At 36.3% G+C, this 14,226-nt stretch overlaps 1 protein-coding gene across 13 annotated transcripts in view; it reads left to right on the forward strand.

The window, feature by feature from the left end:
• The window catches only part of GRIK2 (glutamate ionotropic receptor kainate type subunit 2), a 723,627-nt gene that overhangs the window by 273,300 nt on the left and 436,101 nt on the right, over positions 1–14,226 (forward strand). For all 13 annotated transcript variants that reach the window (XR_006263929.1, XM_043439138.1, XM_043439135.1 and 10 more), the window contains 2 exons: positions 7,512–7,679; positions 11,551–11,808. Coding sequence is in view for 12 of the 13 variants with exons in the window: in XM_043439138.1 (XP_043295073.1) it covers positions 7,512–7,679; positions 11,551–11,808 (426 nt within the window). In the remaining variant the exon portion in view is untranslated. The remainder of the gene's footprint in view (positions 1–7,511; positions 7,680–11,550; positions 11,809–14,226) is intronic.

Below are 14,226 nucleotides of genomic sequence, written 5' to 3' on the forward strand. Positions count from 1 at the left end.
TTTATTTCCCCATCAATTTTTAATGAGATCCTTGCTGGGTACAGTAATCTTGGCTGTAGATTTTTCCCTTTCAGTACTTTAAATATATCCTGACAGTCCTTTCTGGCTTGCAGAGTTTCTGTTGAAAGATCAGCTGTTAAGCATATGGAGTTTCCCTTGTATGTTACTTGTTGATTCTCCCTTGATGCTTTTAATATTCTTTTTGTTTAGTTTTTAGTCTTTGTTTGATTAGTATGTGTCTTGGTGTGTTTCTCTTTGGCTTTATCCTGTATGGGACTCTTTGTCCCTCTTGGATTTGATTGGCTATTTCCTTTTCAATGTTGGGGAAATTTTCAAATATCATCTCTTCAAAAATTTTCTCATATCTTTCTTTTTCTCTTCTTCTTCTGGAAGCCCTATAATTCAAATGTTGGTGAGTCTGATATGGTCCCAGAAGTCTCTGAGCATATCCTCAGTTCTTTTCATTCTTTTTATTTTATTCTGCTCTTCAGAAGTTATTTCTACCACTTTATCTTCCAGCTCACTGATTTGTTTTTCTGCTTCAGATATTCTGCTATTGATTCCTTCTAGAGTGTTTTTAATTTCAGTAATTGTGTTGTTTGTCTCTGTATGCTTATTCTTTAATTCTTCTAGTTCATTGTTAATTGATTCTTGCACTGTCTCCATTTTGTTTTCAAGGTTTTTGATCATCTTTACTGTCATTATTTTCAATTCTTTTTCAGGTAATTTTCCTATTTCCTCTTCATTTATTTGGACTTACGTGTTTCTAGTTTATTTCTTCATTTGTACTTTATTTCTCTGACTTTTCTTTTCCTTTTTTTTTTTAAGGTGTTGTGTTTGAAGTCTCCTTTTGAAATTGAATTCCTTTTGAAGTTGAATTCTTTCTTTGAAGACGGTTGAATTCTTTCTTCCTTTTGGTTTCTGCCTTCCTAAGTTTGATCCAGTGGTTTGTGTGAGCTTCCTATAGGGTGAGATTATGCTGAGTTTTTGTTTGTTTGTTTTTTCTCTGATGGGCAAGGCTGAGTGAGGTGTTACTCCTGTCTGCTGATGATTTGGCTTGTATTTTTGTTTTGTTTGTTGTTTAGATGAGGCTTCCTGCACAGGGTGCTATTGGTGGTTGGGTGATACTGGGTCTCATATTCAAGTGGTTTCCTGGTGTGAGTTCTCATTATTTGATACTCCCTAGGGTTAGTTCTATGGTAGTCTAGGGTCTTGAATTCAGTGCTCTCACTCCAAAGGGTCAGAGTTTGATCTCTGGTCAGGAATGAAGATTCCACAAGTAGTTTGTTATGGCATTAATGGAGAGTAAAACAAATATCCAAAAATGAGAAACAAAAGATGAACCCCAGACAAATGGAAGTTACAAAATCAGGCAAATAATAATTGAAATAATGGAATATACACATGTACATATATACCCATGAGCAAAGTGAAAACAGTCCAACATATATAAAGTACAGTAGATTGATCTGGCAAACAAAGGGAATAAAAAATTATATTTACCAGTTAAGAACAAAACTAACTTTAAGCACTGGAGAGGGCAATGGCACCCCACTCCAGTACTCTTGCCTGGAACATCCCATGGATAGAGGAGCCTGGTAGGCTTCGGTCCATGGGGTCACTAAGAGTAAGACACAACTGGAGCGACTTAGCAGCAGCAGCAGCAATTTTAAGCACAAACTAGAAAAGAAAACTAAAGCAAGGTGCCAAGTGGGGAATAAAGCAATGAAAAGAAAACTAACAAATATGTTGAGAGGCAAGGAAAGAAAGAATAGATATGCAAAGTTAAAGAGAGGTAGATGAAGAAGATTTATATACAAGAAAGATTAATTGCAAGGGGAAAAGAACAGTAGGAAAGGCAACCCAAGTGTAGTAGGAATAAGTGTAGAAAAAAAATATAGTAGGTTTAAAAAAATTAAAAATTAAAATTATAAAAAAAAAGAGAAAAGAGAAATAATAGAAGAAGAAAGAAAGGGGGCGGGGAGGAAAACTCCAGAGAACTGCAAAAGCCCAATGTCAAGGCAGAGGTTTATAGCAACAATAGAAATTGTGACTGAATATACATATATACATATACACGCACAAGCAAAATCAAAACAGTCCAACAAAAATTAAGTAGAATAGATTCACCTGATGAACAAAGAAAAGCAAAAATTATATCTACCAGAACAAAACTAAATAAAGCACAAACTGGATAACAAAACTAAAGCAAGTTGCCAAGTGGGGAATAAAGCAATGAAATTAAAACTAACAAATATGTTGAGAGGAAAGGAGAGAAAGAAAAGAAAGAATAGATATACAACGTTAAATAGAGGTAGTTAAATACGATTTATACATTTTAAAGATTAACTGTAGGGGGAAAATAACAGCAGGAAAAGCAAACAAAGGAATAAATGTAGAAAAAATAATAATAGGCTTAAAAAATTAAAAGTTAAAAAAAAAAGAAATGGAAAAAAAGAGGAAAACTTCACAGAACTACAAAAGCCCAATGTAGAAGTCGAGGTCTATGACAGTGAAAATTGTGTCTGAGGAAAAAGAAAAAAAAGAAATAGCTCAAAAGTTTATTTGGATGTCTTAGTGTCAATAAAATTGACAACTACAACAGAGGGGTAAAAAAGGGGGGAAAAAACTCCAAAAGAACCTACAGAACAAGTCAAAAAATAAGAATCATAAATGTTTTTCTTGAGTCACGGCTGTCAGTCCTTTCCCATACCGGGAATCACAGTCCCCCTCACCTCCCTAGGATGCCCTCCAACACTGTGCTCATCTCTGGACCTGCTGTGGGGGCAGCTCAGATTCTAATCTGGTCCTACTCCTGTCCACAGCTATCAGAGCCAGTGCATTTTCCTTTGTGGGAGCTCTCAATGGCCTTTTATATATCCCATAGACACGGAGTCTGCCTAGTTGATCGTGTGGATTTAATCTGCAGCTTGCACAGCTGGTGGGAAGGCTTTGGGTCTTCTTCCTTAGCCACACTGCCCCTGGGTTTCGAGTGTGGTTTTATTTCCACCTATGCATGTGGGTCGTCCACTGGGGTTTGCTCCTGAGGCTGCCCTGGAGGACTTGGGTTTGCCCCTGTGAGGGCCAGGCGTGGAGGTGGGGCAGCTGCGTGGGTCACAGGGGTTCTCGCAGCACCAGGTCCTCAGGGGGGTTGTTGGTTAGGGCAGCAGGAAATACAGTGCTCTAGAAGGGTATCGCAACCAGTTTTGGCCAATACACTCCAGTATTCTTGCCTGGAGAACCTGCTCTCTGACAGAGAAGCCTAGCAGGCCACAGTCTACAGGGCCACAAAGAGTCAGACAGGACTGAAGCGACCCTGTGAACATAAACACAAGACTTTTTGGTTTTTTTTTTGCCTGTGGCAGCTCTGCCCCAGTGAGTTGAGTGTGAAGGTGGTGCAGCTGCTTGGCTTGCGGGGACCCTGGCGGCGCCAAATGTGCAGGGACTCGGACTGCCTCCGCCGCAGGAGTTGTGGCCCGATCAGAGTCCTTTTTTGAGCCTCTTGTAGCTGCCGATCAGAAGGCCTCTTTGGCCGGTCTTTCTCTGTGGCTCTGCCCGTACAGGCACTTAGAGGGCTCCCTTGCCTGGGGTCCTTCTCTTTGTTTGGCGCGACAGGCACTAAAGGGGGCACCCTTGGCGGGGTCCTACTCTGTAGTTGAGCGCGTCAGGGCCAGCCTCCCTGTTGTTCAGCTGCCCATGCTGGCGCCTGGAGAGAGAGGCTATGGTGATGGCTCCACCCCCTACGCCTGACTCGGCAGTAGCGCCTTACTTCCATGGCTACCTGGTTTTCCTCCACAGGCATTTCCCACCACGGTCTCCTCCCTCACATCCCCTCAATCCATCTCTCCACAGTCTACAGCAGCCCTCACCCTGGGATTGCTCCACAATCCCTAAACTCCAGCTCCCAGCCGCTGCCCCTTCCAGGAGACCTGCATTCCTGCCTGGAGTATGTATGACTGAGGCAAGGACTATCTGATTCTCATTCTATTTAGACCGCCCCAGATCAGCTGTTTCACTCTCAGCCTTACATGTTTCTCCTCTGACTCAGACAGTTACCCTGCTGTGGGGATTGGACCCCTGCTTCAGTTCTCCCACCTGCCAAGGACAGGTCCAGTCCTACTAACACTCCTGGTTTTCCCCCTAATTCCTTTGTCCTACTGAGTTTTGCGTGGTTCCATATATTCTTTTCCACTGGTCAGCTACTCCTGTCCGCTCTCAGCTGCTGTTCTGCATGCACTTCTGTGCCTGAAGGTGTATTCCTCATGTATCCGTGGAGAGAGATGGACTCCAAGTCCACCTACTTCTCCGCCATCATATTCTCCCTCTAAACTTTCTGTTTTGTATTGGGGTGTACCTCTGTCCATGGGGATTCTCTAGGCAAGAATACTGTAGTGGGTTGCTATGCCCTCCTCCAGGGGATCTTCCTAAGCCAGGGGTTGCAGGTGGCTTCATTACCATCTGAGCCACTACGGAAGCCCAGAAATACTGGAGTGTGTAGCCTATCCCTTCTCCAGGGGATCTTTCCAACCCAGGAATCAAACCAGGGTCTCCTGCACTGCAGGCGGATTCTTTACCAGCTGATCTACCAGAGAAGCCCTACTATGAATATTCTTGTACATGTTTTTCTTTCTTCTTCTTCTTTTTTTATTTTTATATTTTTACTGTTTGAACTTTTTGTTTTATATTGAGGTATAGCCAATTAACAATGTTGTGATAATGTCAGGTGAACAATGAAAGTACTCTGTCGTACATAGTCAGGTATCCATTCTCCCCCAAACTCCCCTCCCATCCAGATTGCTGCCTTACATTAAGCAGAGTTCCGTGTGCTCTGTAGTAGGTCCTTGTTGATTATCCATTCTAAATACAGCAGTGTGTGCCTGTCCATCCCAATCTCTCTAACTATCCCTTCCCACCATCCTTCCCTCTGGCAACCATAAGCTTGTTCTTAAAGTCTGTGTGTCTGTTGCTTGTCTTGTAAGTTCATTTGTATCATTTCTTTTTAGATTCTACATATAAGGGATGTCATGCAATATTTCTTCTTATTTTGATGAACATAGATATACAGTTTTTCTTGGACATAAAACCTGGAGCAAAATTTTGGGCCACAGAGTTGGTGTAGTCTCAATATTAGAAGACTCTGACACATAATTTTCAAAGTAGGTTGTTACTTTGAAGAGAGGTGAAGGATAGGAAAGTTGTAACCTGCTATCATCATGTGTTGACCATTTCTGTATCCTTTTTTTCTATTTATGCATGCTAAGTTGCTTGAGTCGTATCTGGCTTTGTGTGATCCTATGGCCTGTAACCTGCCAGGCTCCTCTCTGTCATGGGATTCTCCAGGCAAGAATACTGGAGTGGGTTGCCGTGCTCTCCTCCAGGGGATTTTCCCCATTTTCCTTTTATACCACATTCAAATTACAACTTGAACAGAGAGAAGTAGAAGATTCAAAGTTTCATTTTATTTTACTGTTAAGAAATGACTTCAGGTTTGCATTTCTGGAATCAATTATGTGTTCCTAATTAAGGTTAAGAAGTACTTTCCAATTACTCAATTATTTTTCTGTTCCATATATATGATCTTACATTTCTAACTGCATATTTTTTATTAAAGTCATCTTATCTCACATTTTAGGAATTAGGAATTTTTGTGTGTTTTGCTGAATGAAATTTTGAAGAAAATTACTAATTTGTAGTGGAATAGGCAAGGGCTTTCAAAACAGGCATGAACAGATTCTAATGTTGCCTCTGTCATTTGATAGCTACATAATCTTTGGTCACAAGATTGTTTTCTGTAAAATTATACTACTTGGGATTGCTTTAAAGAGTCAGTGAAATCTTAAACACTTACGTAGTGTTTGCTCTATGGTAATTATTGATTCTAAGTGCTTTGTTATAAGACAATTTGCTGTTTATTAACAACTCTATCTACTAGCTCCATCATCATCTCTTTTTTTAGAGATGAAGAAACTCAGACTGAAGATTTAAGCAACTGCCCAGTTTGCCTGGGATGACAAGTGGCAGAGCCAGAAAGTAAACACAGTTTAACTCTGGAGTCCATGCTCATACCACTGTTCTCCTCCACATACATGACATCTAATTTTGTTGTTGACACACATTAAGTCTTTGGATATTGATAAATACTTATTATCCTTCTGCTTAGCATAACTCACCAGGATTTAAACATATTCAGAATATAATTTCACAATAAGTTGGCTGTTCTGTAACCATACCATCAAACTGTTGAAAAAGTAAGAGAAATGTTTCCAACTAATATGATGTAAAATGAAATATTTCCAATTCTTCCTGAATATAAATTTGTCCAATCACTGTGGTATCTTCTGAGTCCTAATTCCTCATATTTGGAGGAATTATTACCATACCATGACTTCTTAGTAATTTAGAATAGGTAGTATGCTGATAGTATAGTCTCCTGACATTCATGCGTCAAGACTTTCGATGAGGTATGAATTGCAAGCTGTGGAAATGTCCTATTCAAGGGAGTTTAATTTGTGAATGGCTGTGCTGAGAGCACATGGTGTGAAGTGTGAAGGGGAGAAAAATAAGTGTTCATTATCTTAAGTGTTTTGGTGTCCTAGAGACAGAGGTTGGAGGATGTCAGCTATCAGGTGCTCCCCCTTTCATTTCATTCACCAAATCAACAAGGAAGAGATTCTCTTGGAGACAAAGGTCTCAGTTAGGTCACTCACAACTGAAGAGAGAGAGATGATATCAAGGCTGGGGCACAATTGAGGGGACTGGTCTGAGACACAGCTCATGGAAGGTGCCAAATGGAAAGAACATGTTGTTAAATTATATTCCACATTTTATGACCAAAATTATTTGCTACAGTGTTATTCACTGCCTAAGGGATTTTCGTGATTCGGGAGAGCTATCTTTCAAAAATGTCAAGTGTTTTCTGAAAAAGGATGTAGAGAAAATCACATAGAAAATTCTACTTTGTTCTTTTTCTTGCAAGTAAAATGCTGCAATTTGCAAGTGAATAAGTATTTTGGGTTTTTAATATGGTAAGTTATTATTAAACTTGAAACTTAAAAATTATGATAAGGAATTCAGATGTCTGAATAAACAGAGACAAATTTAATACAGTTTTCCCAATGCTAACCGTATAGCTTTTTATCAACATAGAGGACTGATTATTTTGGAACTGTGTGCAAATCTTTGAGAGTTCAGTACTTGATGCAGGATCTATATATATGTAGGTCTTAAAAGAAGGAACTACTAAATAAAAAGGCAAAATCATATTCAAATCACGTAAAATTTTGATATCAATATCAAAGAAATTTTGCCAGTGTGAATTTATGTTAAAGGGCATAAATTCAAATTTTTATTTGAATATTTGAAGTATTCATACTCCAAATTCTTAGACAAATCACATATACTCACACACACTCACACAAATTAAGTACCCAAATACATACATAAAAGTACAGATACCTTCCAGGATTTTCTCTGTCTTGTAAGAACTGTGTGATTTTTCCTTTCTTTGCCAGGTGGTATTTTTGAATATGTGGAATCCGGCCCAATGGGAGCTGAGGAACTTGCATTCAGATTTGCTGTGAACACAATCAACAGAAATAGAACTTTGCTGCCCAATACCACCCTAACCTATGACACCCAGAAGATAAACCTCTATGACAGTTTTGAAGCATCCAAGAAAGGTAATTGATAGATATTTAATAGTGTGTTTTCTGAAATTCAAATTTTTAGCTATTCTTAAGAGATTTCTTAATCCACAAAGTAATTAATAAGTCACTAGAGATATTTTCATGCAAATATTTCTTTTTGAGCTGCACATACATTCTTTTTTCAGGAAAGGTAAAGTGATATGGTTACCTGCTGAAAAAATTTGCTTATAACATGAATTGTAGTTAGGTCTGGGATAGTGAAGTTGTTTTCTTTTCCCCTATTAATCCTTTTGTTTTACTACTAAACTATTCCTATTTTAAGAACCTACTAAAATAAAACAATACCATCAGTGAATTTTACCAAGTTTTACAATCCAATTTTACATTTTTATTTGCATTATGTGTCAATTCTACTTTACTACTGTGGTCTTAATTTACTGAGTATCTTGAAAGTTCTATGGTTCCAAGTGACTTAAAAACAGCAGCCCAATTTTAAAACTTAATTGGAAAAATTTGATCAATCTTTCATTTATGTTGCCTATTTTTTAGCTACTTGATATTTCTTTTTTTAACTGAGAATAAATGGCTAATGATATAAAAATTGGATTACATGAAGAAATAATAAAAATACCTTATGTATTTTATTATTTTATAAAGCTGTATTTTCAATATAAGAGTAGACATATAATTTTCTGAGATATGAGTTTAATACATATATGAAAGAAAGTAATAGAGAAACTACTGTCAAGGCATTATTTTAACCAAACAACAGTTTTAGCAATAAATATATTTTGAGAGATGTTTTCATTGGCTTACTTTGTCTAAGTAGGTGATCTTTTCTTTTGCATAGTTAGCATTCATGAAATTAAATTCCATAAGGTAGATTTTCTCAAAGGAGTGGACTTAGAAAGCATTTGTTCTAAATTCTTATTTTTAAGACAGTGCTTGCTATTCTGTAATGCTAATATTGTTTTATTAGCTACCTGACATCTATAGAAATGTACATAATTATTTATAATTCTAAATCAGTACAGAGTTCTTCTAAATTCATTAATATTAATGGCAGTTGATAAGATATAATATTTCTTAAGATGAAAGTATCTTTCTTTTCCCTCAGCTAACTAGTGTTTATCAAAGCCTATGTTCTGCCTGCCCTTTGAATTCATATCTTTATGAATAAAAATAAGCTTTCACATTTCAGAGCCATGTCAGGGTGATGAAAGGTTTTGAAGGCTGAAAAGGGGGGTAAAGGTTATTGTGAAATATGACATGTGTCATCATAATTGCAAAATAAGTCATTAGCTGCAAGACAAGAGCATTTGATTAGTGACATCGTTCATGATTATTTCCATTAGGAAGAAGAAGCTCTGTCTTAAATGAAATAATTTAGACCAAAGAATATGGAATATGAGTACAGTATAAATAAAATATAAATAGATTTCCTAATGGCGCCTTCAAAGTAGCAACATAAAATAAAAATGTAGACTAGAATGTTCTGATAACAAACATCTTACTACCTTGGGACTATCTTAGCAAAATTATGAGGTGGTAAACTCATTTGGTTTTTAGAATATTAAAAAGGATTTACAAATTTTTCACTCATTAAAAATCCATTGGGAATCTAATTCCTGAAGTGACTTTTGCCTGAAGCTGAAAAAGCTCAAGTAAGTGTATGAATAACGTTCTTTGTGAGATATTGAAGTGGTGGATGTCATGGTTTGGATCTTGTCTTGTGAAGCACTGGCTTGTTGACCTATGACTGCTTGGGTGGCAGAGCAATATGTAAAGAGATAATATGAAGTGAAAGTAACTCAGTCGTGTCTGGAGTTCTCCAGGCCAAAATACTGAAGTGGGTAGCCCGTTCCCTTCTCCAGGGGATCTTCCCAACACTTTGCAGGCAGATTCTTTACCATTTCAGCCACCAGGGAAACCCAAGAATACTGGAGTGGGTAGCCAATCCCTTCTTCAGCAGATCTGCCCAACCCAGGAATCGAACTGGGGTCTCCTGCATTGCAGGCGGATTCTTTGCCAGCTGAGCTACCAGGGAAGCCCACTAATATAAAGGAGAGGTCTAATATAGTTTTGAATCTTATGAGGCCTCAATAATATATGTGATACTGATATGATTCATTATAAAATACCAATTCATTTGGACATTGTTAAACTTTTTTAAATTGATTTTTCCAAGGCAAGAATTTAAGTTCAGTGTTTAAATTTTCACTGATATCTGATCTTATATTTTTAATAGACAATACTGTTTTGCTCAATAAACTCTGATGCATTAGAATTTGAATTATTATTGAATCATATATTGCTTTTAAATGACTCCTCTGATACCCCAAAACTCTATTTTTTCTTTGAAACACACTTCAGAAGCTCTGTATAAGCTAATATAATGTTTTTAACTTTTCTTGATTTGTGACTTGTCAAAAATCTAGAGAAGGAAGATCTTTTATTTTCAGTGTATGTGAATTAAAATTTATGTGAGTGAAAACCTTGAGGCTCCGAACTTTCTACTGATTCAGAATTCCAATTATTACTTTAAAAGTAAGAATCTATATGTGTTCAAAAACTATATATTTATATCGAATTGCATTTTTGAGAAAAGATTAAACAAATGTGTTTTTTTTTCTAACTAAAGTTTATTTATTAAATATCTCTGTGCTTAAGAATCCATCCATCAAATTGCATTTCATGTGGCAAAATCTCTGAAGGAAAAATCAGTAAATTTTGCACAGTAGAATGATCAACTATTTTGAAAGGATTAACACTGAAAATCTAATTGATCCCTAAATTCCATTTAGAATAGCTATCTATTAAATATTTTAGTCATCCTTATATATTTTCAGGGATAGACAGACTGTTGCCTCTTGGAACAGACTTCCACATTTGAACGTTTCTTCTCTTCAGCTGTGTCAGAATTCATGAGACACTTCTATACATTTGCCCTAATTCTTCCTTTTCCAGGAAGAAACAAATTTTAGCCTCTTTCACAGATCATATTCTTCATGTATTTAAAGATGAGTTTCATGTTTCCAGTAATTATTGACTTTTTTGACCCAAACTTACCACTTGCTTTGGTATACCTTACGCAATTTAAAGTTCTGTCACAGTTTTGCTATTCCTGTCTGAATATCTTCTAATTTGTTTATGTGTCTCTTAATTACTGTAATTATTATTTATGTGAATAAAATTTTCTACACATAAATGTAAACTTAAAGCTAATTTAGTGCATCATAAAAGTCTTACAGTATCCAAAAGCCAAATGAAAAGAGATGATTAAATATTTCTGTATTTAATTAAATACTTTGATTATCTTCCTACTCAATGAGATTAATCCCTATGAAATCACCCTCTGTGACTCATGTCAGGTTTTGTATGGGCATTTCTATGCATAGCTTGACCTGTATCATCAGATATTGCAGATTCTAAACTATGTGCCCAACCATAGCTTTTTAGATGGGCCATGAAAAATAGATGGCTTCTGATTCAGAATTTGAAATTGTAGAGGATGACCAGTGAATTTGGGAAGGAATATTATTCCCCTGATTTGAAATATTTCCCTGAAGTATCCCCTGGATATGAAGTATTTTTGCAAAATGAATATTCACCCCTTAAATTCTAAAATATTCTCGCTCTTTCTCCTTCCTCCTCTCCTCCCTTGACATTATTTGCAAAGTTATCATATTTGAACATTAGGCTTCAGGTGTCTAGGTGAATTTCCCTTCTAACAAACTGAGAATATTTGGAGTTAGGCAACATGTAAAATCAGCTAGTTGTAGATGTTATATTAAGGGCAAACAAATCGTCCTTCAGGATGATGCCTTTGGGACAATGATAATGTGGTACTGTTGGCGCGCTGGCATCTCCTCTCATTACTGACAGACTTCTGTCTCCTCTGCAGCCTGTGATCAGCTGTCTCTTGGGGTGGCTGCCATCTTCGGGCCTTCACACAGCTCTTCGGCAAATGCAGTTCAGTCTATCTGCAATGCTCTGGGGGTTCCCCACATCCAGACCCGCTGGAAGCACCAGGTGTCAGACAACAAAGATTCCTTCTATGTCAGCCTCTACCCAGACTTCTCTTCACTCAGCCGTGCCATTTTGGACTTGGTGCAGTTCTTCAAGTGGAAAACTGTCACAGTTGTCTATGATGACAGCACTGGTAAGAAAAAATCAGTAGCCTTTGGCCCTATGCTTTAAATATAGATAATTTTCTGAAACTCATTTGAGATTCTTGCTGTGTTATTGTTTTTTTGTTGTTGTTGTTTTAAAATTAAGGGATAGAAAAACATTTGTAATCAAACACTAATTTCATATATCCAAATAAAGAACAACTGAATCACACATTTTTTTTTCCTGTGTATGTGTAAAATAAGCACTTTTGTTCTGGGAATGATCAGTTACTGTGAACGATAGTGTTGGATGAAGGATAGAGATAGTATGAAATATATTGAAACATTTATTCAAGCTTTTTTTTTCCTACCAGTTTCAGTGTATTTTCCCAAAGTAAAGCCTTATAATGAGCTGTCACTGAAACTTATCAAGAAATCTAGAGAAATAAAGAAATTCAGAATTTTGCCTTAACATTTTCTGTAATTATTTATGTTCAAAGAATGTGTATGAAAAATAATAACCTTTTTATCTGTATAGCATGTTAAAATATCCATTGAAATTCTTAGAGTTTTGGGAACTGTTTATATGCATACATAAGGGCTTACTACATGGTATTTGTTTTTGTGTCTTTAAATGAATATTTGCTGGCTAGAGGTTGTCTCTGCTTTCTTGTTGTGACACATGTTATTTTATATATGAATGGTTATCTTGAAGTATCAAATAAAAATAAGTCTCAGAAATACAGAGAAAGTAAAAAGTAAAAAAAAGTAATAATTTCCTTGGAAGTTATATTGGTGAAGAAACTGCATACTATTTTGATTATTACCTAGTGAAAAGAAATTTCACATTAAGATGTTTATCACTGGTCTAAATAGTGCTCTTTAAATTAGAGTTTAAAAATATTTTATTCGAGAACATTTCACTATGCCTTTATGTTTACATCAAAAATGAAATTCATTTGAATTTAAATTCTCTACAAATACACCTGAAGCACACTCTATGAATGCAGTATTTAGAACTATGTGCAGAAATGAATCCATTTGCCAATAAAGTTGACCATCTGCAAACTGACAGATAGGAGCTCTCCCAAGAGAACAGAGAAACAGGGAGTTACAGGGTTGGAGAAACAATGTAAATAATTTGAAATCTTTTAAAAAATGGGATAAGAAAGAGTAAGTCTGAATATACATTAATAGTGTAATTTTGCGAGCTTTTCCCAGGTGGCCCAGTGGTAAAGAATCTGCCGACCAGTGCAGGAGACACAAGAGACAAGAGGCGCGGTGTGATCCCTGGGTCAGGAAGATTCCCTGGAGTAGGAAATGGAAACTCATTCTAATATTCTTGCCTGGAAAATTCCATAGACAGAGGATCCTGGCAGCTACAGTCCACTGGGCCACAAAGAGGCAGACACAACAGAGCACATGTACATACACACCCAAGTGTAATTTTGCATTTTTTATTTAAAAAAGTAAAATTTTTATTTAAAACTTAACTTTAGAAAGAATACTTAAATTCCTAAAATAACCTAAGTACCTTTGATGTGTTTTTTAGCTTAAAAGAGAGTTACTAAATTTATTGCATTGTTCTATTCTAAATCATTATTTTCTGTCATTGATTTAGTTATATATGTCAACTTATGAATGGCAGGTTCTGTGTGAATGGTTTCTCTGAGCATGTATAACATGATGCTCCAGGGCTAGCTCAGTGGCAAATTGGTCCACTTACGTTTGCTTGTGTGCTGAGTCACTTCAATTGTGTCCAGCTCTATGCAACCCCATCGACCGTAGCTTGCCAAGCTTCTCCATCCATGGGATTCACCAGCAAAACTAGGCAGGCTTTTACCACTAGTGCTACCTGGAAAGCTCCACTTATGTTTATGAATGGTCATATATAGAAATATACAAAATATGAATATAAATTCATTGTGAATCTATTGTTTATTTACTTCTCCTTTCCTTCCTGTTATAATGCAGGAAGGGCATTTTATTCTGACTTAATGTTACATATCCTCATATGTACATGCACATACACATGGTACATACACACATATACAATACGTATATATGTATGTTAGATGTGATATTTTACACTTATTTTTTATCTTAAAGCCCCTCATAGTAGAAAGAAAGTTGGCAACTGTCTGAAATGTTTCTGATATAACACCTTTCCTTACTATTCTGTTTGTATGCATATGGGTTTGACATTTTTATTTCATATATGTGGTTCTTGAGTGATTGAATAAAGGGATAATAAGATTTGTAATCAAGGTCACTTCATAGTTTGGCAAAGCAGTGTTTCATATATAATTCATCTTTTGCTTGAGTATTATTCTAAATATTTAGTTCATTGAGACAAATTTAAACAGATATATATATATATATATATATAGTTAGTTAATTAGATATATAGACTTTTAATGGAAACTTGACCTGAGATTAAACTTATCAAAAAAGTTTAAGTTACTATT

This window comes from Cervus canadensis, chromosome 20 (genome assembly GCF_019320065.1).
Source record: "Cervus canadensis isolate Bull #8, Minnesota chromosome 20, ASM1932006v1, whole genome shotgun sequence".
Lineage (NCBI taxonomy): Eukaryota > Metazoa > Chordata > Mammalia > Artiodactyla > Cervidae > Cervus > Cervus canadensis.